Source organism: Carassius gibelio, chromosome A8, assembly GCF_023724105.1.
Source record: "Carassius gibelio isolate Cgi1373 ecotype wild population from Czech Republic chromosome A8, carGib1.2-hapl.c, whole genome shotgun sequence".
NCBI lineage: Eukaryota > Metazoa > Chordata > Actinopteri > Cypriniformes > Cyprinidae > Carassius > Carassius gibelio.
In genome coordinates this window covers 8,396,025-8,417,297 of record NC_068378.1, presented here as the reverse complement: position 1 = coordinate 8,417,297, position 21,273 = coordinate 8,396,025, and the positions used below count along the sequence as shown (strand labels likewise).

General features: G+C 37.1%; 4 protein-coding genes across 6 annotated transcripts in view; 2 read left to right on the top strand and 2 right to left on the bottom strand.

Moving 5' to 3' along the window:
* Positions 1-81: 81 nt before the first annotated feature.
* Positions 82-9,905, top strand: LOC128018335 (FHF complex subunit HOOK interacting protein 2B). Its single transcript, XM_052603790.1, has 17 exons — positions 82-280; positions 1,214-1,292; positions 1,422-1,588; positions 1,668-1,772; positions 2,505-2,624; positions 2,739-2,918; positions 4,232-4,428; positions 4,540-4,657; positions 4,985-5,061; positions 5,153-5,345; positions 6,071-6,240; positions 6,319-6,459; positions 6,754-6,844; positions 7,006-7,146; positions 8,373-8,513; positions 8,625-8,725; positions 8,979-9,905. Exons 1-17 carry the CDS (start codon positions 230-232, stop codon positions 9,079-9,081), a joined length of 2,175 nt encoding a protein of 724 aa, XP_052459750.1. The 5' UTR covers positions 82-229; the 3' UTR covers positions 9,082-9,905.
* Positions 9,906-10,617: 712 nt separating this feature from the next.
* On the bottom strand, positions 10,618-13,804 carry LOC128018108 (8-oxo-dGDP phosphatase NUDT18-like). Its single transcript, XM_052603481.1, has 3 exons — positions 11,673-13,804; positions 11,411-11,511; positions 10,618-11,218 (listed from the first exon to the last, which is right to left on the bottom strand). The coding sequence occupies exons 1-3, from the start codon at positions 11,881-11,883 to the stop codon at positions 10,901-10,903; spliced, it is 630 nt and encodes a 209-aa protein (XP_052459441.1). The 5' UTR covers positions 11,884-13,804; the 3' UTR covers positions 10,618-10,900.
* A 1,469-nt stretch (positions 13,805-15,273) lies between these two features.
* Positions 15,274-20,092, bottom strand: LOC128018334 (8-oxo-dGDP phosphatase NUDT18). Of its 2 annotated transcripts, none has more exons than XM_052603789.1 (4): positions 19,940-20,092; positions 18,983-19,155; positions 18,220-18,433; positions 15,274-16,222 (listed from the first exon to the last, which is right to left on the bottom strand). In XM_052603789.1, the coding sequence occupies exons 2-4, from the start codon at positions 19,142-19,144 to the stop codon at positions 15,606-15,608; spliced, it is 993 nt and encodes a 330-aa protein (XP_052459749.1). In that variant the 5' UTR covers positions 19,145-19,155; positions 19,940-20,092; the 3' UTR covers positions 15,274-15,605. The 2 variants fall into 2 exon arrangements, with proteins under 2 accessions (XP_052459749.1, XP_052459748.1); XM_052603788.1 differs by lacking the exon at positions 19,940-20,092 and adding an exon at positions 19,547-19,710.
* Positions 20,017-21,273, top strand: part of LOC128018333 (disintegrin and metalloproteinase domain-containing protein 9) — a 39,063-nt gene continuing 37,806 nt past the window's right edge. The window contains exon 1 of one of the 2 annotated variants that reach the window (XM_052603787.1): positions 20,017-20,478. In XM_052603787.1, the coding sequence (XP_052459747.1) occupies positions 20,397-20,478 (82 nt within the window). In that variant the 5' untranslated portion in view covers positions 20,017-20,396. The remainder of the gene's footprint in view (positions 20,479-21,273) is intronic. The other variant, XM_052603786.1, reaches the window with a different exon arrangement.

The following is a 21,273-nucleotide window of genomic DNA, read 5'->3' as shown; positions in this document are numbered from 1 at the left end:
ATATGGATTGAAAACTGTTTATTTTGTGTTATTTCCCAGTCCACTCAGTAGTGTGCGCTGTCATGTCAGACTCAGTACTCAGTAGGGTTGACTATCTTCTGCAGGCAGATCCAATCGCTCAAGCTCAGCAGCCAGGCAGTCACATAAACAATGTTTACAAACTACACCAGCGCTATGTGATGGATATAAAGATGTCCCAGACTTTAAATAGGATTTTATAAGCTCAGCCATGGACATGTTTAATAAAGTGACGGCTTTTCTGCAGCAGGCCTTGGAAACAGTGAGTAAACACTGACTTGTTTACTTGAATGTCTTCAAACTAGCCTGTTAGCTTAGCTTAGCCAATGTAGAACAACTCCAGAGACTCTAACCTGTTGCATGATACAGTAAAACTTTATAGAAGTGCTACTGACGTGTATAGCGGGATGTATATGAACCAGATATGCGATTAAAATGACTGGCAGCATGTTGTCATGTAGTTCAGTGCGTTATATGAAGATATATACCTCGTCTTAAATTTAGCTTTTGTGCTACAGTTGACTACATAGTGTACTAAACACTAGATTGCGGGGATTTACTGTCTTTTATTGTTTAATCAGTCCATAGATGCGATTTTTATAAATAGTGAAGGATATATGTGATTTAAAAAAAAAATACATATTATTGATCACACTGTTGGGTTTGTCAGTTGAGAATTTGTTCACGTGGAAGGTGCAGAAATGCGCAGGTCAAGACAAGTTTCTGACAGGAAGAGGAAAGAATTTCCTTAAAACCAACCACCCAAGAAAAATAAAATAAAATTAAAATTAAAATTAAAATTAAAATTATATATATATATATATATATATATATATATATATATATATATATATATATATATATATATATATATATCTCGGTATATAAAATATCCATAAAAATAAAATATTTGAAGACCTATACAACACAAAATGCCTTGACATTATAACAATGTAAACCCAAGTAGCATAAAAAGTATTCGTAAACACAATTGCATTATATATATATATATATATATAAATATTTTCTATTAATTTATTCTTGTTTTCTGCTTATTACTCAGGACTACCTTTGTGTTTTACAGTGAAGTATTATGCATTTATAGGACCTCCGTGTTCATATTAATGATTGATCATATTGAATTAATAATGTTAGTGAAAGTGTAATTGCAGTATAATACTGTTGATTCTTACAGAGGGAGCCTTCGATAAACCTGCTGGACTCTTTTGTGGATCACTGGAAAGCAATAACCAACTATTACATCGAAACTACAGGTAAAACTATGAGTGTAGATTCACATAAAGCAGTAATTACCTTTGTGTTTGCGTTTCTAAGACAAAAAGTGTACTTATGCCATACCTTAGAGAAAAAAAGTTTAAACTGTATGTTTGTCCCGTGCAAAGATGAGTCTCGGCCGGTGAAGCAGACAGACATCCCATGGTGCCTCAGACAGATGCTGGACATCCTGGTGTATGAGGAGAAACAGAAGGGAGAGGAAACAGGTCCCTGCATGGAGTACCTGCTCCAGCACAAATTACTAGAGACTCTTTGCACACTGGGAAAAGCACAGGTATGAAAACACAGACTCAAGACAGAGTTTAAAGATATTTAAAGCTGTAAATAAACTGAAATATTGTTTCTTTGTGTAGTATCCTCCTGGCATGAGTCAACAAGTGATGTTGTTCTTCTCTAAAGTCCTGAGCCAGATTCAGAAACCTGTGCTGCATTTAATCAACGTCTATCGGCCCGTACAGGTATGACATTATCAGTAGGAACAGTTACTGTGTGGAAGAGAGCTGTGTGAAAATGCATTTGTGTCAAAATAACTGTTATATTTTTAAAAGATTTCTCTTTTGCTCACCAAAGCTGCATTTATTTGATTGGAAATACAGTAAAACAGTAATATTGTGTAATAGTATTACAATTTAAATTATCTGTTTTAATGTATTTTAAAATGTAATTGATCCTTGTTTGAAAAGACAATTTTTCAACATCGTTACTATTATTATTATCGAAGAAGAAAGCTGTGGTGCATAATATTTTAATTGTGCTGCATGATATGGAAATTTTGATGCATTAAAAAATAATAATAATAGAAAATGTTCAAATAAACATAAAATATATTTTTTTTCCTGACACTTTTGATTAATTTAATGCATCATTGCTGAATAAAATTGTTTAAAAAATCTCATAACTTTTGAACATAAGTGTAAGTGATAGATTTTTTTATGTAAATGATTCCACTTCTAACAGTGAAATGTTAATATTATTATTATTATTAATTTAACATCTTTTTTTGTATTTTGTTCAGATTAATTTTGTAAACTTTCTATCACCGAAATCTTTATTTTTATTTGAGTGTAGAATTGTAACATTTGGAAAGCATATCTATTAGAATTCACTTGTGCTTGAATGAAAAATGAGGTTACATTACTGTGAAGTAATCTCAAATCTAATTTTCTTTTTTTTGTCACTCTCTGTTATAGAAGCTGATCGATTTATGTGGACTCCCTGATTCAAAGACTGAAACAGAGGAGTCTCAGTTTTTATTTGCTGTTTGCACTCGCGTCAAAAAAGACCCTTATGTCTTAAACTATATCCTTGAGGTACTTTCTCCATCATGTCTTCTTTCACCGCTGTGTTGACTGTCATTTAAACTCATGTAGAATGTGAAGCTGTGATAAATGAATGTGGAACACATCTACATCTCCGTCTCAAAGATTAGCAAAGACTCTCAGAAGAGGTGCAGCTCTACCTCAGACGAGGCTGTGGAGGAGGGCTGCAGCGGAGCCTCCAGTCCTGAGAGGACTCCCTCGTCCCACAGCGGAGCTCACGCCTCCAGCTCACCTCAGACAGCCACAGGCATCATCCCTGTACTCATACACCTGGGGAAGAGTCAGGTGGGTCACCGTGAAGAGATATACAGCAGAGTGGATGTGCAGCTTAAACAGAAGATTCCCAGGGCTTATTTACAACAAGTTCAGTTTTTAACCAAGTTCATTTAAAATGACACTGTGCATCTCAAATGACTGCGCACAGATGACTGCATCTGAAGATTTTTACTGAAAAAAATAAATGAATATATATATATATATATATATATATATATATCCTTGCAGCACATGCTGTTTAAGACTTGTATATATGTAGATAAAAAAAAAATCCTAAATGTATGTACACCGCAGTGAAGGAAAGATACTTTAGTTATAAATATTTTTCACAAAACTTTATGCGTGTTTAATTATAACTAACACAAACACTAGGACTGGCAGAAAAGTCAAATAATTTCACAATTATAATATTAAATGTTAATTAAGTATTCAATTAAAATGATTCCATTCAACTAAATAATATAATATAATATAATATAATATAATATAATATAATATAATATAATATAATATAATATAATATAATATAATATCTTAGCTTAACATGTTAACTTTGACAGGCCTAAAATACATTATTTAAAATCTTTGTCTTTCAGCTCTTCTGGCCCCTTGGTTTATAAAAAAGAAAGAAAGAAAGAAAGAAACGCTTCCTAAAGAATAATGTATTTAATTTAGTTTAAATTATTAATATACCTTTTGTTTGTTAAATTTAATTACTTGATTAGTAATCATTCATCTTGTCTGGGGAAGACCTAAAGATGGCCACAACCTCATTGATTTTAAAGAAGTAAAGTAATAAGAAATTAAATGAAATAAGAAATTAAAGAAAAGTAATATATCTTATTTATTTTCCTACTTTTCGATTCTGGAGCGGTTTATATTTTCACACTTTTAAGCAGCATTTTTACCATTTCGACAACATAAGAGTCACCAAATTTTGACATGAAATGAAGCACTCAACGTTTCTATGAAAGATTAGGTTGCAGTAAACTCTGATAAGTGAATTCTCAAAAATTATGCCTAATTTACACCCTCTTGTCACTTTCTGTTAGATAAAACATTAAACAAAATACAATTGTTTGCAACATATTTGTAAAAATAGACTTTATAGTTTAGTTGTTGTACATTAAAGCAGATGAATTTCACTTTCATTATCAAGTATAAAATGGCAAAAGTGCAACTTGGTGTGGACTGTTTTTGTGTAAAATCGAATTTATAAACTTCTGCACCATTTAGCTTGTGTGAACAGACAGCTGTACACAGAGCACTGGAGCTCATAATCACTCTCTTTCTCTCTCTCTCTCTCTCTCTCTCGTTCTTAGAAAAGTCGTGTTGTGCTCCGATCCATGGAGAGTCTGCTGCTGCTGGTCAGTTCACCTCAGGAGGACACTGCTCATCTTCTGGCTGAGGGAACGCCACTGTGTCAGCTCCTCGCTCAGAGACTGACTGAACTTTACTGCCTCATTCCCTCATCACTCAACCCTGCAGACATTCACAGCTACGCCGGCGCACAGTGGAGGTGTGTGTTTGTTATGAAGTGATGAAGTGTTTACACATACTTTATTTGTGGACCTGTTCTTATCTGCTTCTTATAAACATGCATCCTGAAGATGTGTTGTTGGTTCTGCAGGGATCATTTCACACAGGACAGTCCAGAGGAGAGAGAGTCGTTTCCAAGCAGTGAGAACGTCCAGGAGTTCTTCTGTTTTTTGGACTACTGCAATGAGCTCACCAAGGAAGCACCAGGGGTTTGTCAAAATCATTATATTTGTGCTGATCGTGTATGTGTGCTTGCTTTAGTTCGAAAAAATGTCCTAAATAAATGTGATTGCTGTGTGCAAGATACTTTTTAGTACTAGTACACTAGCTTGTTTTTGTTATGTTTGTTGTTTTGTTTGTTATATTAAATTTTTGCTTTGTTTTGTTTATTTGATGTTTGGAGGTTGTTTTTTTAAGAGGTGTTTGTTTGTTTTTCTAAATCGACTTTTTAATAATGTAGTATAAAAATTGTCATACTACACATTATAAACATATTGCACATAATTATGCATATTTGTATGTGTGTTTTCCTGTAGGTACTTGGTGTTAAAATGGCCAGAGCAATTCACCTTCAGTGGCTTAAAGGAGTCATTCAGCCTCAACTGCTTCAGATGTGAGTAGAAACATTAAACATTAAAAAGAGGATTGTGAGCTTGCAGCGTGACAAGAAGAGTGATGTTAGTTTCTAAACTCTGGTTGTCCAGGTCAGAGGCTGGGATCCTGGTACACACTGCTTTGCTGTCCTGTTCTGTACGTCACATACATTCTCCTGCACTCCTGGAAGAACTGGTTCAGTTTCTGCTGGGCAGCGACACACAGTGTGAAAAGCAACAGGAGACACACACACACACTCTACGTTACCGCCTTATTGAACACTGCGACCACATCTCAGACGAGGTAACTGAGCCAGAAGATTAAATGATTTACTAATCCTCAAGCCATTCTAGACATGTGTGACTTTCTTCTTTCAGACAAATACAGTCTGAGTTATATTAAGAAATGTCCTGACTCTTCCAGGCAGTGGATGGCAGTTGAGATTCATTAGTCCAATAGAAGTCCAATAAAGTGCATCCATCCGTCATAAAAAAGTGGTCCACATGGCTCCAGGGGGTTAATAAAGGCCTTCTGAAGTGAAGCAATGCGTTTGTGTAAGAAAAATATCCATATTTAAGACTTAGCTTCAGCTAACTGTCGTGTGCGCGTTCATTCATGAGAGAGTGACATCCAGCGGATGAGTGGGATGGCAAAAAAGACAAAAAGCATCCCCTCTGTAAAACCACCAACCCCCTTAAACATTTAACATTATTCATGTTTTGTATTATGTAAAACTTATCATGCAAATGAAATGTTACCTCAGTAATGTAACAAGCTGTGCACAAGCTGAAGCATTGAATCGGTAGCCATTCACTGCCGTTTTAAAGCTTGGAAGAGCCAGGACATTTTTGTACATACAGTATATCTGATTGTTTTCATCTGAAAGAAGAAGGTCATACACATCTAGGATGTCTTGAAGATGTGCAAATCAACGGGTGATTTTCATTTTTGGGTGAACTTTCCCTTTAATAGATTTGTGGTTGGGAGCATCACCGTGTGTTTCAATGCTTCTTTTGCCGTTTTCTCAGATCAGCATCACAACCTTGCGTCTCTTTGAGGAGCTTCTACAGAAGCCCAGCAAGAGCATCTTGACCAATCTGCTGCTGCGTAACCTTGAGAAGCGCAGCTACAGGCTGCCGGGGTCAGGGGTCACGGACGAGAGACATGGAGTCGAGAGTGATGTTCTGGAAGAGTCTGAGTGAGCAGAGAGACTGAACAGATTCTCTTATTTCTCATAGTGACTTGTCGTTGATCTCTCAGTGTTTTTCTCCTTCAGGGAGCTGGAAGAGGATCCCTTCTTCACAGACATGTATGAAGACAGTGGGTTCGGCAGCCAGGAGCCTCTTCTGTCTCTGCCCAGTGTCAGAGAGAGACAGAATCCCAGAACGCACACACAAGTTGCAGACGTCGTCAACAGGTATCATTAGAAGAAGTTCAGAAGATCTTCAACCAAAGCCTATACATTTTTAATAATACATACTTTAATACCTAAGCAAGGATGTTTTGAACTGATCAAAAGACATTTATAATGTTAAGAAAGACTTCTGTTTTAATCACATGCTTAAACAAGTTTATATATGTAATATATATACAATTATTAAACTATATAATATATAAAATATGTATGCAATTCATTGGCATCTGTGATATGTTTGATGTTGGTCCATTACTAGTCTATACATTGATTCTAATTTGTTTTAAATGTTATTAGCTTCTTGTGTTTAGTGCCCCAAGAGGCAAAAACATCACATCTGGTGCAGGGAGCAGGATATGACACGTACGTTCATGATGCACACAAACTGGTGAGTTGAGACACTAAAAAACGACATAAAAGCTGCGCCATTTTACGTCATGCAGTCATTCAAGCCAAATATACAGCAACTATCAACTGTGTATTTTCAAGTTTGGTTTTCAAATATTCTGCAACTGTCCTCTCTCTCTCTCTCTCTCTCTCTCTCGTCAGTTAAAAGAATGTATTGCTCTTTCACGGGACTGGAGCTGGCCAGATTCTGTCACAACCACTGAACCCAGCCCAGCTACAGACTTCTATGAAGGGCACTTCTTACAAATCCTGTTCGACAGGATTGCACGCATACTAGAGCAGGTACAGTAGTAGACCACAACATTTCTACTTTGTCTTGACTTGATTTTACTTTCAGCTTCGCATGCAGGTCCATGTACTTTTCTGTCCATTCATTTTTCCCTTTTTAATCACAAAGAAAAATAATGAAAAAAGAATGGTTGTTGTATTTTTAAATGCTATGCTAATCACCAAAAATTTAATTGGGTCTGTACACACAAAATTCTGCCCGAAAAAGTAAAATATTGACCCTTTCTGACCCTTTAATAAACGTTATCAACATGCACTAATTAATATAGAAAAATTTAGATTTTAGATTTCATTTTTCTTTAGCCAAATAAGAAGTAATGCTTCTCCCACATGCTCAATTGAGAACTAGAGAAGTCTCAAGTTTAGAAACATAATACATTACTTTAAAATGTTATTTTTAAATAGACGTAGCAAAATCCTGGAAATTTGTCTTCATTAAATTATATATTGAGGAACAATTTAGTGTGCTGTCTGGGTCATGGTGTAGTAGAGGACTGTGTATGGTTACTCAAAGTATCATGTTAGAGTGCTACATACAAGGCTTTAATATATGGGGTAAAATATATAAGATATACGTGAAAAACAAAACGTAATAAAACTTTCGATTGCACTATAGCTAAGAAAGCATGCAAACTGCACTTCCCTTATAATCACTGAAAAGTGTCGCTCAGTTAAAGCTGAAGTTGAAGCTCTACACTGCACAGTGAATCTCTTTGTTTTCTTCATTATACTTGGTTTGTTATAATGAGAGACTCCTGAGCATACAGCCCTGCAAAAAACTGGCATTTTGAGCAGTGAGTAGATTCTAACTGAAATGCTTGGCCATTGCATTCAAGGAATCAACAGAAAATTCAGTGATTGATCAATGCTTGTGTGTTGGATGGTTTAAATCCAGAGCACAAATTCTGAGCATGGGACACCATACTTGGCTATACGCCGCATCCTTCTGTTCATCAGTGTTTGAACCATTAAAGAAGAACCACATTTTCCCTATTTCATTTCTGGGTTCAAAATCAAAAATGAATGGACGAAAAAGTACACAAACCCATGCAGCCTAGAAAAAATGCACAAAATTATGACTTTTTGTCAGGATAGATGGCTGAAATGCGTTAATAAAAAAAACTATAATTAAATATTTCAATTCAATTTAAACTATTATTTTCTGTAGGTTTACTCTTTTTGTTTCTCACTGTTTTTCTGCATTTGTTTCCCTCTGCCAGCCATATGAGCTGAATCTGCAGGTGACGTCAGTTCTGTCCAGATTGGCTGTGTTTCCTCACCCTCACCTGCACGAATACCTGCTGGACCCTTACATCAGCCTGAGCCCTGGGGCGCGATCGCTCTTCTCCACATTAGTCAGGGTGAGACCCGTGTGTGAGCCAAAGGCTTATGTTGTTGTGAATGAAAGTTGCCTTATGTGTCAGCTATGGACTTTTGGACCAGCAAAACATGAGCATTGTGGTTTCCTGTAGGTGATCGGGGAGCTAATGCAGAGGATCCAACAGATCCACAATGTGACAGACAACCTGATGATGATCAGGAGACAGCTGATGGGACAGGAGGAGGAGACACTGTAAGACTTTCACAAACTTGTGCAGAAACATGCCTCATGTTGACAAATGTAAACAATGTTTTACAAATCCCAGACTGTAAATTTGGGAAAAAAAAATCTTTATTCCAGCCTTAAATACTACAACATAGTAATAACAATTTTTGGGTGAACTATCCCTTTAAGAAGTTTCTTTTTAAGAAAAATGTGAAGAGGTCAGGCTTTTTTTTTTTTTTATATACAATATATTTATATATGGGTCTGTTTTCTCTGCCAGGTTGGATCATGTGACCCTGCTGAAGGGGGTGATAGTTCTGGAGGAGTTCTGCAAGGAACTGGCTGCCATTGCATTTGTCAAACTCCCCATAGAAGAGCAGTGAACCCATGATGCTGAACCAAAGACAATACAAAGGATCAGCACCCAACATTAGTTGAATGGCTCCATTACTGGGAGAAAATGGATTTGCACAGAGCTGAGTTAAGTGGCAATATTTATAGATATACAGGTCACTTTCGTCGAATGTTTTCAGGGAGGAGTCATCCTATCCAATGTCAGGTTTTTTTTTAAAAAAACAATTCAAACTGGTAAAACAGGATTTCACAATGACTGTGTGATGTATGAAGTCGTTTATTCTCCACAGCTTCACATCTTGCTAAATGATTACATTTCACTTTAGATGGAAGCAATAGAAAAAAATGTCTTTTGCACAATTTTTAAGTTTTTATTTACTATATATACTATATTTTATAGAGGTTTTAGGCTCAGTCAGTCAGTTCTCTTTAACTATTATGGTCAGTTACATCTGTTAATGCTTTTTCATTCAGATATACAAATCAAAACCTGATCTCAGATCAGAATTCATACACTATGGATTTTAAGCCATTGCACATCCCCTTTCAACTATTCATTTTGAAATATGGACTTGTTTAAGTATATCATTATGGTGTGTAAAGTAATTTTATTTATCTTAAATCTACTTTTGTAAAGCCTGTGAATAATCAAGTGTTGTTTTATTTTTCTGTATGTTACACGGCTGAATCAAAGGGCCAGATAGGTACACAGATGTGTTTGGTTTGTGTGGTTGTGATTTGCCATTGGAAAGTACTCACAACAGAACTTTATTTTCTATAGAGTTCTGACGACTGTACGCAACACATGCTTATTTCTGTTGTCACAGCAATAAACTCCTAAAATATTCTTGCAGATTTCATTACATCCATTGTCTCTTTCCTATTAACTGCTTTAAATGCAGTTGTGACACAAAAAACTAAATGTAGCTTTATGAAAAGTTTTGCTGCACAAGTTAGTTTTTTTAAGTTGTACAACAAAAAATTACTTAAGATAATATGAATGTTTCAGTGTACTATGTTTACTAAGACAAAACCATCAATATGGGGGTTCACGTGATACTGATTATGCCATTTTTTCTTTTAATTCAGTTCATAATGTGACAAATTTTTTGAGTGAAACTGGATATTCATTGGGAAAATGTATAGCAAGAAACTTGAAGAGTAGTTGGATGGATGGATGGATGGATGGATGGATGGGGTAAAAAAAACAAAATAAACTTGACATCAGTCAAAAATGGAAGTTGTTTTCTGAGCCGAAAGAAGCTAATACTTTTTGATTTTTATGAATGTAAAGAAAAAAATGTTTTTGCTCTGGAATAATATGCAGTGATTATTCACAGTATGAGTAGAAACATATTTTATTAAAATAAATAGCCTCAATATTGATTTCTTGGCATGTGTCTTGTTTTTTGTCATCTGTGTATAAGGATAACACATAACAGCTTTTGTGACGCCTTACATTATATCACAAAATGTTATATAATAATTATTGTTAGAAAAAAATACCGTAAGTAAATTAATGCAAGAAACACCAATCAAAATTCCATAGACAAATATCGGGAATTTAATTATGTAAACATTTCTTTACCTGCTAAAGCATTAAAAATAGACACCAAAGTTCATAAACACCAAAAATAGATATCTTAATTAGTTTAATTCTTTTTGCCCCAACTATTTTATATTTTTGAATTTAATTTAATTTTTTAAAAACTATATCATCTTTATAGTTATTATCTTTGTTGTAACAAATGATGATGATAAAAGTCGCATAGTGGAGGTAAATTTGTTGTAATAAAACTGCAGACTGAGCAAATATGTAATTCACAGCACCGTGAGTGTTAAACGTCTTCAGTAAAGATTCCAAGAGAAGTTCTCATTCATAGGCTTTTTTTCTACAGGCAGAACAGACGCTTCTTGAATCTTCTTTAATATCTCAGTCCTCAGGTTCTGTTTGGTCCCTTCAGGCCGTCTGAAACCATCATTCTTTGGTTTTGGTGGAATGTTGAGACTGATTTCCTCCTCTTCCTCTTTGTACTCCAACAGCACGAGAGTATTTAAACAAACCCCATCGGTTTGGCTGGGAATTCTCCTGTTGTGCTGTACTTCCAGAATCACACAGGTGTTTACACTTAGTTGCTCATAAATGGAGGGCATGCAATACTTAACCTAGCTTTCTTTTCTTTTCCTTTTTTTTGCTGTGAATGCAAGAGTTTGTGCTTTGACTGGGCCTCAACAGGAAGTTGGGAGTCATTGCTCAGCAACAGATATATGTGTTCTTCATCACCATTTTCAGGGTTAGTGTTTCCTGGAGATTAACACTTCAAAGGGCCATTTGGAATGAAGGATTTCGAAGGGTACAACTGATGGACACTTCAGCCTCCCATGATCCTTTGCACAGATTCTTTGCATGATGATGGCATCTCTGTGTGGTGGGCATGGAATGATGACGCAGAAGGGCACTTTAAGAAACAGGGTTTACCCTCAGAATGAGTGCTTCAAATGGTTGAAGGGTGTAGGGGACCAAACGACTTTGAAAGGATTAGGGCATAGGGATAAGCTCTATCAAATGGAATGCAGGGTTACATTAACAAGCAAGTTGTGAAATGTTTACATGTCTAACCAATTTTCTCAGCCAGAAAATCAAAGTGGATCCAGCTTGGCACTTTTTCTTGAATCTGCAGCAATGTGATTGGCTTACAGTCTATTTCCACCTCTTCTTTCACCTCTCTCCTTGGGGCTTCTTTAATACATTCACCATCATATATGCATACGACCTGCAAGACACTGGCGAGCGTGATTTCACCAAGTACAACATGTTCCCGGATCAACATCCTTGTTGATCCTGGAACAACATTCAAATCAACCAATCACAATTGAGATATAACTTTTCGAAAATATCTGTTTTAAGCTTACAACTAGAGTTATGTGCTTCTACACCCTTGTTAATCAGCTATCATTTCCCACTGATTTTAGGAATAAATTATGGGTAGGATTAGGTTTAGGGGTAGGGACAAAAATGTTGATCCAGGATCATCAGATGTTGATCCAGGAACATGTCTTACTGGGCAAAATCGCAGTGACTGTAAGATACCATAATCCACGTCACACTGCCTTTGCCTCCAGTGTTCATGTTTATTCAATGAAGTCAAAGCCTTTTCGAAAATCTATTTGTGGTGGTCAGTTTTGATATTGTGGTGGCCTGCCACAAATAAATCAATGTATGGGAAACCCTGGGATTGTGGGTGAACCTATAAAAAGCGTTCAGCTCCCATATCAGCAAACAACATTCTTGGGGGTGCACACAATGTGTGCACGTCTGTTTCTTGAGCCCCTTTCACACCGCCATTCTGGCAAATACATGGGTAAAGTGTTCCGCCAATTGTTCCCGGGTCGCTCAATTTTGCACTTTCACACTGCCAATGATTCCCCGGGATATGTGCGTGCTTTCACACTCAACCCGTAAATATCCCGTAACGACACGTGACATCAGGGTGTGACGTTTAATGTACGAGTCAAAAACGTTAGGCACGTTATACTTTCACTGAAGCAAGCAAACGTGCAGTGTGAAAGGGGCTTTGCATGTATGCAGTCATTACGGGTTTCTCTGAGTCAGTTCTGGACAGAACGTCTAGTCTGCATAGGTTTATGCTTCAGACTTACTATTATTAAAATATTTAACCTCTTTGTAAACTGCTCTGCAGGATGACACACTGAGGCTTTTGCACTCTTAGCCAAAAGATGAGACCCCATTTCCTTCAGAAAGGAGTTCGGGTGGGGGCGTTCTATTGTTGCTTTTAGAGAAAGGGGCAACCTGCAACCTTGTGCAGGTTGGGTGGCTAGGTATATTCTTCATTGGGCTCAGACCAAGTTCCTGTTGATCAGAGCAGTCCATGTCCCAGGTCGTCTGAACTCTGGAGCAGACTTGCTTTCGAGATAGAGTCTGGAGGCTGGGGAGTGGAGACTAAACCCCCAGGTGGTGAGTTTCATATGGAAGAGGTTTGGCCAAGTGGAAGTGGACTTGTTTGCTTTGAGCATGACTACACATTGCCTGCTCTGGTTTTCCTCGTCTCCCCTGTCACCTCTGGGAGTGGATGTCCTGGCCCACAAATGGCCCAAATCCAGTCTTAATGCTTTTCCCTCATTCCAGAGCCATTGGGGACAATTGTAACTGTTAACCCTCAAATTGGTTCTTTTGGTGACTTTATCCTCCCTTAAGAAAGTAGTGGATCTGCAGGCTCTTTTCTATCAGCCCTTGGTGTATGGATTTTGCCCCGGGCTGGTTAAATTCTTACTGCGACCTAGGCCTGATTATGTTCCTAAGGCCGCTTCGACTGTGTTTCACTCTCAGCAAGTGGTTTTAGAGGATTTCTCTCCTGCTATTGTGGGATCAGGTGGTCTCTGTCCGGTGAGGGACCTGATGATCTATGTTGACCACACAACACAGTCGCATGGATCTAAACAGTTGTTTTTGTTTTTTTGGTGGTAAGAGCAGATGATCTGCTGTCACCAAACAGAATATGCCACATTGGACAGTGGAGGTTATCTCTTTGGCCTATGAGGCGCGTGAGTTGACTTTGCCTCTAGGGGTGTGTGTTCATTCAACTAGAGCAAAAGCTTCTTCTCAGGCCTTCTTTAAAGGGTCTTTGATGGAAGATGTTTGTGCTGCAGCAGGATGGTCCTCTCCTAGCACCTTAAGTGATGCAGGTGTTTTGTACCTTTGATAGCGCTTCCTTCGTCATGTAAAATCTGATGAAATAGCACACAGCATGCTAATGTAAGCTAACATGATGTATGCGCGGGGCGGTCAATGAAATGGTGTAATGGTATAAGGGCTTCAAAAACTTTAAAATATTACACTCTTTCAATAAACTGATTTAATTAGTAATGAAAACTCCCATCAACATTACTCCCTCCAATAATATTTATTAAAAAATTTACAGCAGGATGGTCACATATCGTATAAAGCAAAGATCTTAATAGTTATTTTTTCCCCAAAATAGTGGTTTAGACAGTATTGTAAGATATATAGGCTATACTTTGAACATGTATCACTTTCAAACATTTTAATTTTAAACACTTTTCAAGCAGGCAAACAAACCCTGAAAACCCTGGAAGATCCTTTACCTCATGCACATTAAAATCTACATTATGCAAAATAATAAATGCATTTTATAATCAATAATAGGCTATAACTTAGAATAGATTATATAGTTGATTTGATAAAATATGACCCAAACTGAGATGAAGAAAGAGCTCTTTTAACAGAGGTAACTATAAATCATTGGTTTTCAAACTGTTTTAAGAGCAACCCTATTTTTGTTCTCTTTAAAAGTGATGCAACCCATATTGGAAAACACAATATATATAGTGAAGTAGGATAGGGCCGGTGTTGTTCCCTATTGGTATGTTAAGGAGTATGTTTAGGGGAAACAATGTTTGTTCAAAATTGAGCACAACACCAGTAACGTTTCTTTCCTTCTTCCCTGAGTCTTGAACTTTGGTACATATTTTTCTCGTGACCCAAAGCTTGAAAACCACTGCTATACATCCACACTGTAATAGCTGTACTATAATGTGAAAAGTGAAAAAGTGATTTCCTGTACTAGCTAGTTTTATAATGTGCAAATATAAAATTAACAGATACTTTGATGCTTCAATACACTACAAAGATGGACCTAAGAAATATTGCTAAACCTACATTATCATCAACCATACACCCATTTTTCATGACTTTTTCCTTACAGCATTAATTATTTTAAATTGTTCATATGATGATGACTGAGGTGAAGTGCTATGACAGCGCTATATTCAGATTGTGCTGACCTACAGCTATAGTCCCTGCCTAAGTATGAGAGTCCTTTGTCAAAAAGAAATACACTTCAGCATACTTTTAAAAAGAGTACCCATTACAGAAATAATATACTTTATAATAATATACTTGTGCAAACTAAACAATGTTTTCGGACACTTCATTGCATGTAATTTACATTCTAATGAAACATTATTATATTTTTAAGACTTTGTGTAACTTTTTTTTTTGAGTGTACTTGACAATATACTTTTTACTTGACAATATACTTGATTTATTTAAACGTAGTCATAATTTCACATTTGTAATGTTGCAACTGTAATAGTAGTACATTTAGAATATATTAACTTTAAATATAATAAGAATAATTAACCCACTGCTTTACACTCAATTAAAAGTACGTTTTAGTATGTAGTATTAGTATGTGTTTTAATATTTGAAGTACACTACAATGTGCAATCAATACAATTAAGCACATTTCCTTTTCACAAAGGGTTACAAATTCAGAACTATTTTAGTTTTTTTAAATAGATTATATAGTGATTGTATACTGGATGTGTATCAGTGTATATTAGAATTAATTCTTAGTAACATTATACCGAAACAAAGTGCAGACGCCAAAGAGGTTTGTATGGCCACTGAACAAGCTTTAGACACACTGAGCTTTGGTGCTCTAATGGAAAATGCAGGTTCAGTTCTGGCCTTCGTTATGTCCTGATCCTCTTCTAGGGTGACAGAGCATCACTATAGACTCTGAACAGGCAGAACAGATTTTTCTTTAATTCTCTGTATTATCTTTGCCTTCAGACTCGGATTGGTCACGTCATGCCATCTGTAAGCATCACCCTCCAATGGTGGTGGGCTGCTGATTTCAGCCCCATCCTCTACATTTTCCAACAGCACAAGCATGTTGAAGCAGATCCCGTCTGTTTTCCCTGGAATTCTCCCGTTGTGTTGCACTCCAAGAATGCCACATGTTTGAACATGTATGGATGACGAAGGAATGCACTCCTTAATCAGCCTGTGTGCAGCCCATGGTATTGTGTTGTATGTATCAACTGATACTGCTATAGGAAGACTGGGATGAGGAGTGGCATCATTGCTGCTCACAAGCAGCCACAGACGGGGCTCATTGCTACCGTTGCTGGAGATGAATGTGACGAAAAGTCTTTGGCAGATAACGTGACATGGGAGGTCAACAGGTTGTAATGTAGGAAATGAGGGATTTCGGCGATATTTGATTCCAGCTTCAATGAGGGGCAGTACATCAGGTGCGCGAAGAGGAAGTGGGGACTCGCGGTCCCACCACTGAGCTTGAAGGGATTCAGAATCTGCTTCTGCTGTTGTCTTTAGAGAGCCTCCTGGTTGCACAAAAAAAAAAAGTGTTGGCTTTTTACAAACTTAAAATTCCCTTGATATAAGAGGTCATTGTGATATAAAATCAAAACATTCTCATTAGTTTAAAAACAGTTTATATTGAAGCCAATCTGCCAAAATGACAGGTTGAATGTGCCACTTCATGAGATAATAGTGTGGCTAAGCCCTGCCTCTGCAGAAGCTCATCAACACCTGCTTCTACATCACTGCCTGTTTAACCCTGCTCTGTTCAAGACCCCTTTAAAGGCCATGTTGCAGGTTAAACACCACTTTCGATTAATGGGTACATAAATCACTCAAGATATGTATATCATTTTTAAAATGTCTCAAAAATGGTCTTAAAGACCTATTTTTTAAGTTTTTGGTATTAACGGTTTTTTTTACGCAACTCGGTGATGACGTCATGTTGGGGAGAAGTCGAGGAAAGGTAGCCTCAGTCTAGTATGATGCTGCGTTCCAGGCAGCCCGTAACCCGTGTTATTCCAACCTTAAACTCATGAAAGTGCACTGGAACGGCAATCAAATCCGTGACTTCCCATCTGTGAACTCGTGTCTCATACTAGTTCATTGCACTCCGAGTTCCGAGGTCACACAGCACGCGAAACAACGATGACAGCCCATACGAATAATACTGCCTGCGGATGCAGTGTTTACGCAAGTAGTAGTACACGTTGAAAAAATGATTTTAGGTCAATGCAACGTTGCAATAAAATAAATAATCTAGTTACAATTGCGCTCAGAAAGTTTGGCGTAACTTGCCTGGAACGGTACAAAGTCGTTAGTAGTGGTATGAAATAGTGATTACGAGCTCAAAAACCTGCCTGGAACGCAGCATCAGAACTATAGCGACTGACTGGGATGAGGAAGAGGTGGCGAGAGCAAACATGTATGATGACCCACATCGAGCCAGCCGTGAGAGGGCAAATGAGGAATTGGCAAGAACTGATGTCCGTCAAAGCCTATGCATGGTCCGAGGAGAATGAGTGGAGAGTTGGTGAAGTGTCCTGGTGAGTTGCTATCATTTAGCATCGCAGCAATGAGCACTGGAGCTAGTTTACAAATAGCAGTGCGCAATAACGACACACACACACACGTGCAAACGTAGCCGTGTGTCTGTCGCTGTGTTTGACAGGAGCTTGTGTGGGTGCCGTCCCATGTAAACTGCGTTAGAAAGCTTGTGCTGTAGGGAAGTGAGTGCGTTTGGGTCGCTGTTAGTTGCTATCTCACTATCTATCTGTCTGTCTATCTATCTATATACTGTATCTAGTCTATCTATATATATGTATTTATCTATTTATCTATAATCTGCGTTCTGCGCTATCTGAATACACTCGTCTCTCTAGTCACACTCAATGCTCTCAAGGCGGCTTTGGTAAATTCTCTCCCCAACGTGACGTGATGCAATGCATTGTGGGGGAAAGGAGACCGCTGTAAGATAGTACCTATTTTTTCGTATTATATTCCGTTTTGTGATACCCAACAACATACAATCGATGGATAACAGTTTAAATGTTTATTACCAACAAGCAAATTGCACATATTCGTTAAAAAATTAACCTTGCAACACGGCCTTTAAAGGTAGAGGATGGGAAACACATAGCAAATCACAGTTTGATATTGAAAAAATAATTCTGCAATATTAAATTTTTCTATGATTTATATTGTGAAAGGATTTTTTTTTTACACCAGATGGCAGATGACTTAAAAGGTTATCTGAAAAGAATTAGATATTCTAGAATGATTAAAGTGATTTTGTTGGAGATTGCATTTGCAAAGATTTTTTTTTTTTTTTATCTTAATTTACTTACAGAATAAAGGCTTTTTTTATCTTCAAAATTTATTAACTTTTTTTTTTTAAGTGCAAAATCCTTTTAGGGATGAATGGTTTGGAGAAATAAAATTGGGATTACTCTTTACGAAAAAAAATAACCAAGTTTTATATATATATATAATGTTGTTAAAATCAGACACTCATTCTAACCTTTTTCCTCTGCAAGGATGACGAAGCGAACCCACTTTGGTCCTTGTTCTTGAACCATCAGCAGTGTGATTGGCTGGCAGTCTATTCCTGCCTCCTCCTTGACCTCTCTCTGCAGCGCCTCTATAATGCTTTCACGCTCCTCCATGCGTCCCGCAGGGAGATACCATCTGCCATAACACTCCGTCTTTGCCTCCTGAACCATTAACACCTCATCCTGTATGACGCAAACCAACACACAAGCACAACTTCTGTGTCTAGACAAGTTGACTAATCACGGGTAGTGAAACATCGAGAAATATTTATCACAGATGAAGTATCTGAATATGTTGATGATGTTTTGTATTCAACACATACAACTGGGAGAACGTTGTAAGATCAGTGTCAGTTGGTTAGATTTTTAACATGAGGTACAGTTGTGATTGAGAGATAGACGTGAGGAAAGTGAAAGCCACCAAAACAAGTTACTTCAAAAATTTAAATAGAAAAAATACAAAGACAGATCTTTCAACATCTGTATCATGTCCAGGAAGATGTCCATTTAGAGTTATTTGAAATTGAATAATTTTGTGAGGTGTAAGGCCACCTCACGAAAACCTCTTTGACTCTGTTGCCTTTAATTGTGTACCTTGTTACCAAACTAGTGAAAAGAGAGCAAGGTCATGCTCGTCCAAGTGAAACTGTACAGCTCATTAATGGGGGCTGTCTGTAATGAATGCACACTGGACAGACTCTAAAAGACATGCAAGAATGACAACATCTTCACCTTTGAGTTGAAGATAACTCCGCTGACAATGTAACACACACTTTTCCTCAGTATGACAGGCTTCACTTGTTCAGGGACTGAATCAAACTCTCTCATCTCGAGTCCTTCACCCTTCAAAAGCATCTCTAAGGTCTCCTCCAGAATCTCTGCCTTTGAGTCCATCCTGGGGTTGCCTTGATAACACCATAAAACATAATTAGTATGTTTATCAAATTATGGCAGCTTCAGATACAGTGATTGCCAACGGGGACGGAATTTTTAGGCATCATAACATTATTTTATTTGTCAGTGTCACTGAAAAACCTTGACAAAACGCTGACCATAATGTACCTGTAACGATAGGCTTTTAAAACACGTCAGTTATATGTACAGGATTTGCTTGACCTCGCTATCGTTTCATAATGATATATGAAGAAATGAATGCAACCTGGCGTTTGCCACTTAAAAGTTAGCGAAGCAGCATAAACATACCGTGAAACAAGCAATTTCAACCGAGATAATTAAGTATTGTTATTAAAATCTAATTCATACACTTCCATTCTTTTTATTTACATGTGTACTAACCTAAAACCGCCGGTAATGAAAGAGAAGATGAATACTGAAAGCAAAGCATAGATATGACTCAAAGCATCAGTTGTTGGAACTATCGCGATAACACGCGTGACTTACTTAGGGAGCCGAGTCAAAGTATAGTATTTGTAGTTTCGTTTTGAAACTTGATATTTTAGAGTTTTTTAGAGTCTTTTTCTTTAGTGACAATTAATAGATTACCCGAAACCAACTATAAATAAACAACAGTTGTTTTAAAAAGAGGAAACGTCGCAGTTTAGTTTGGTGAGAACAAGATTTAAATGTATGTAGTTTTTAGACTGTCCCTAACTTAAAAAAGCAACAATAACAGACTAACCTACTACTCCAAAACACGTTTTTTCTGTTTTCCTTGCCTTAGTAACGTACCTACTTTTGCTAGCAGCCGAAAGTAATTAAATGCATATATGTATTCGTGTTCAGCGTGTTTTTGTTACAGCAGGCCGAGATGAAGGGTTAACCCGTCCCGTGTGTTGACGCATGCTCGGTTTCGCCCTCTACAGACGGGGCTCTTTGGCGACGCGAGTACGAGCGAATAACATAATCCAAAGATTAGGAAACGAGAACCGAAACAGCACCAGTTTCTGCTATACCAACACATCAGGATCCGCGAGCTGCGACGAACTTTATAACAAACTTATTACAGAAGTATAAAGTGAAACAAAATGAGCAGGTAGCTGAAACAGCGAATCTATTTTTTCTCCACGGGAGCGTTATGTGGAGAGAGCTCATAGCCATTGCGTGGAGGACAACGCCTGGATAAGGAAGAGAGGGCAACATTTGAGGTTACTTCGGGACGGCAGTTCATCACGGATACTTCACAGACATGTTTAATGCAGTTTGTTGTCGTTTCGCGAAAAGCGCCTTTTTGTGTCTGCTGCTGCACGCGCTCATTGACTGCAGTGAAGGTGAGAGAAATCGCGAGACCATTGCGAGTCTCCTAATGTCCTCAACACTTATTAGTGTTGACGCTTTGATCTGAGCCATTAATGAGCACTTGAAATATACTTTACATTTACTTTACATTAACTTGCACTTTAATTATACTTGCTTTGTGGTTTTTAATCCCGCTGCTCTCTGTATGGCGGTGTTTGAACTGGCATATTTGCTTACTGTGCCCAGTACACTCTGTATAGCTCCAACTATTTTTTTTAAAGAATAGTGTTTGAAACCGTATACAATAAGCAACAAATGTTTCAGAGTAGTATCCTAAAGTGTTTCCACATGACAAAGGCTTGTTATTTAATGATTCATACTAGTAAAAAATGCTATAATGCCCACTTGAACTTATTTCATAATTAATTAATTTTACATACTTAACAGACCTAAGAATAATTGTGCAAACAGTAGTTAGGTAGATATTTATAATTCAGTACTGTAGTACATTATAAAACAGTATGCAATAACATATTGAGTTTAAATTATCATACTTAACATATTATTAAATGAATGCCATTTTATTTGGACAGAAACCTCGCTATACCACCTAATAACACAGTAGAACTGAATTCTGTTTGCATAGTTGAAATATTATTTTAAATTTGTTACTTATTATATTTCTGCAATTTTTTTTAGTATTCAATATCTTTGATGTAATCTTTACTGTATAAAGCACTATAGAGATAAAGGTGACGTCATTTGACTTGATCGGAAATGTGCTGTAGAGATTAAAGTACAATTTATGTCCTATTTACGATATTGTT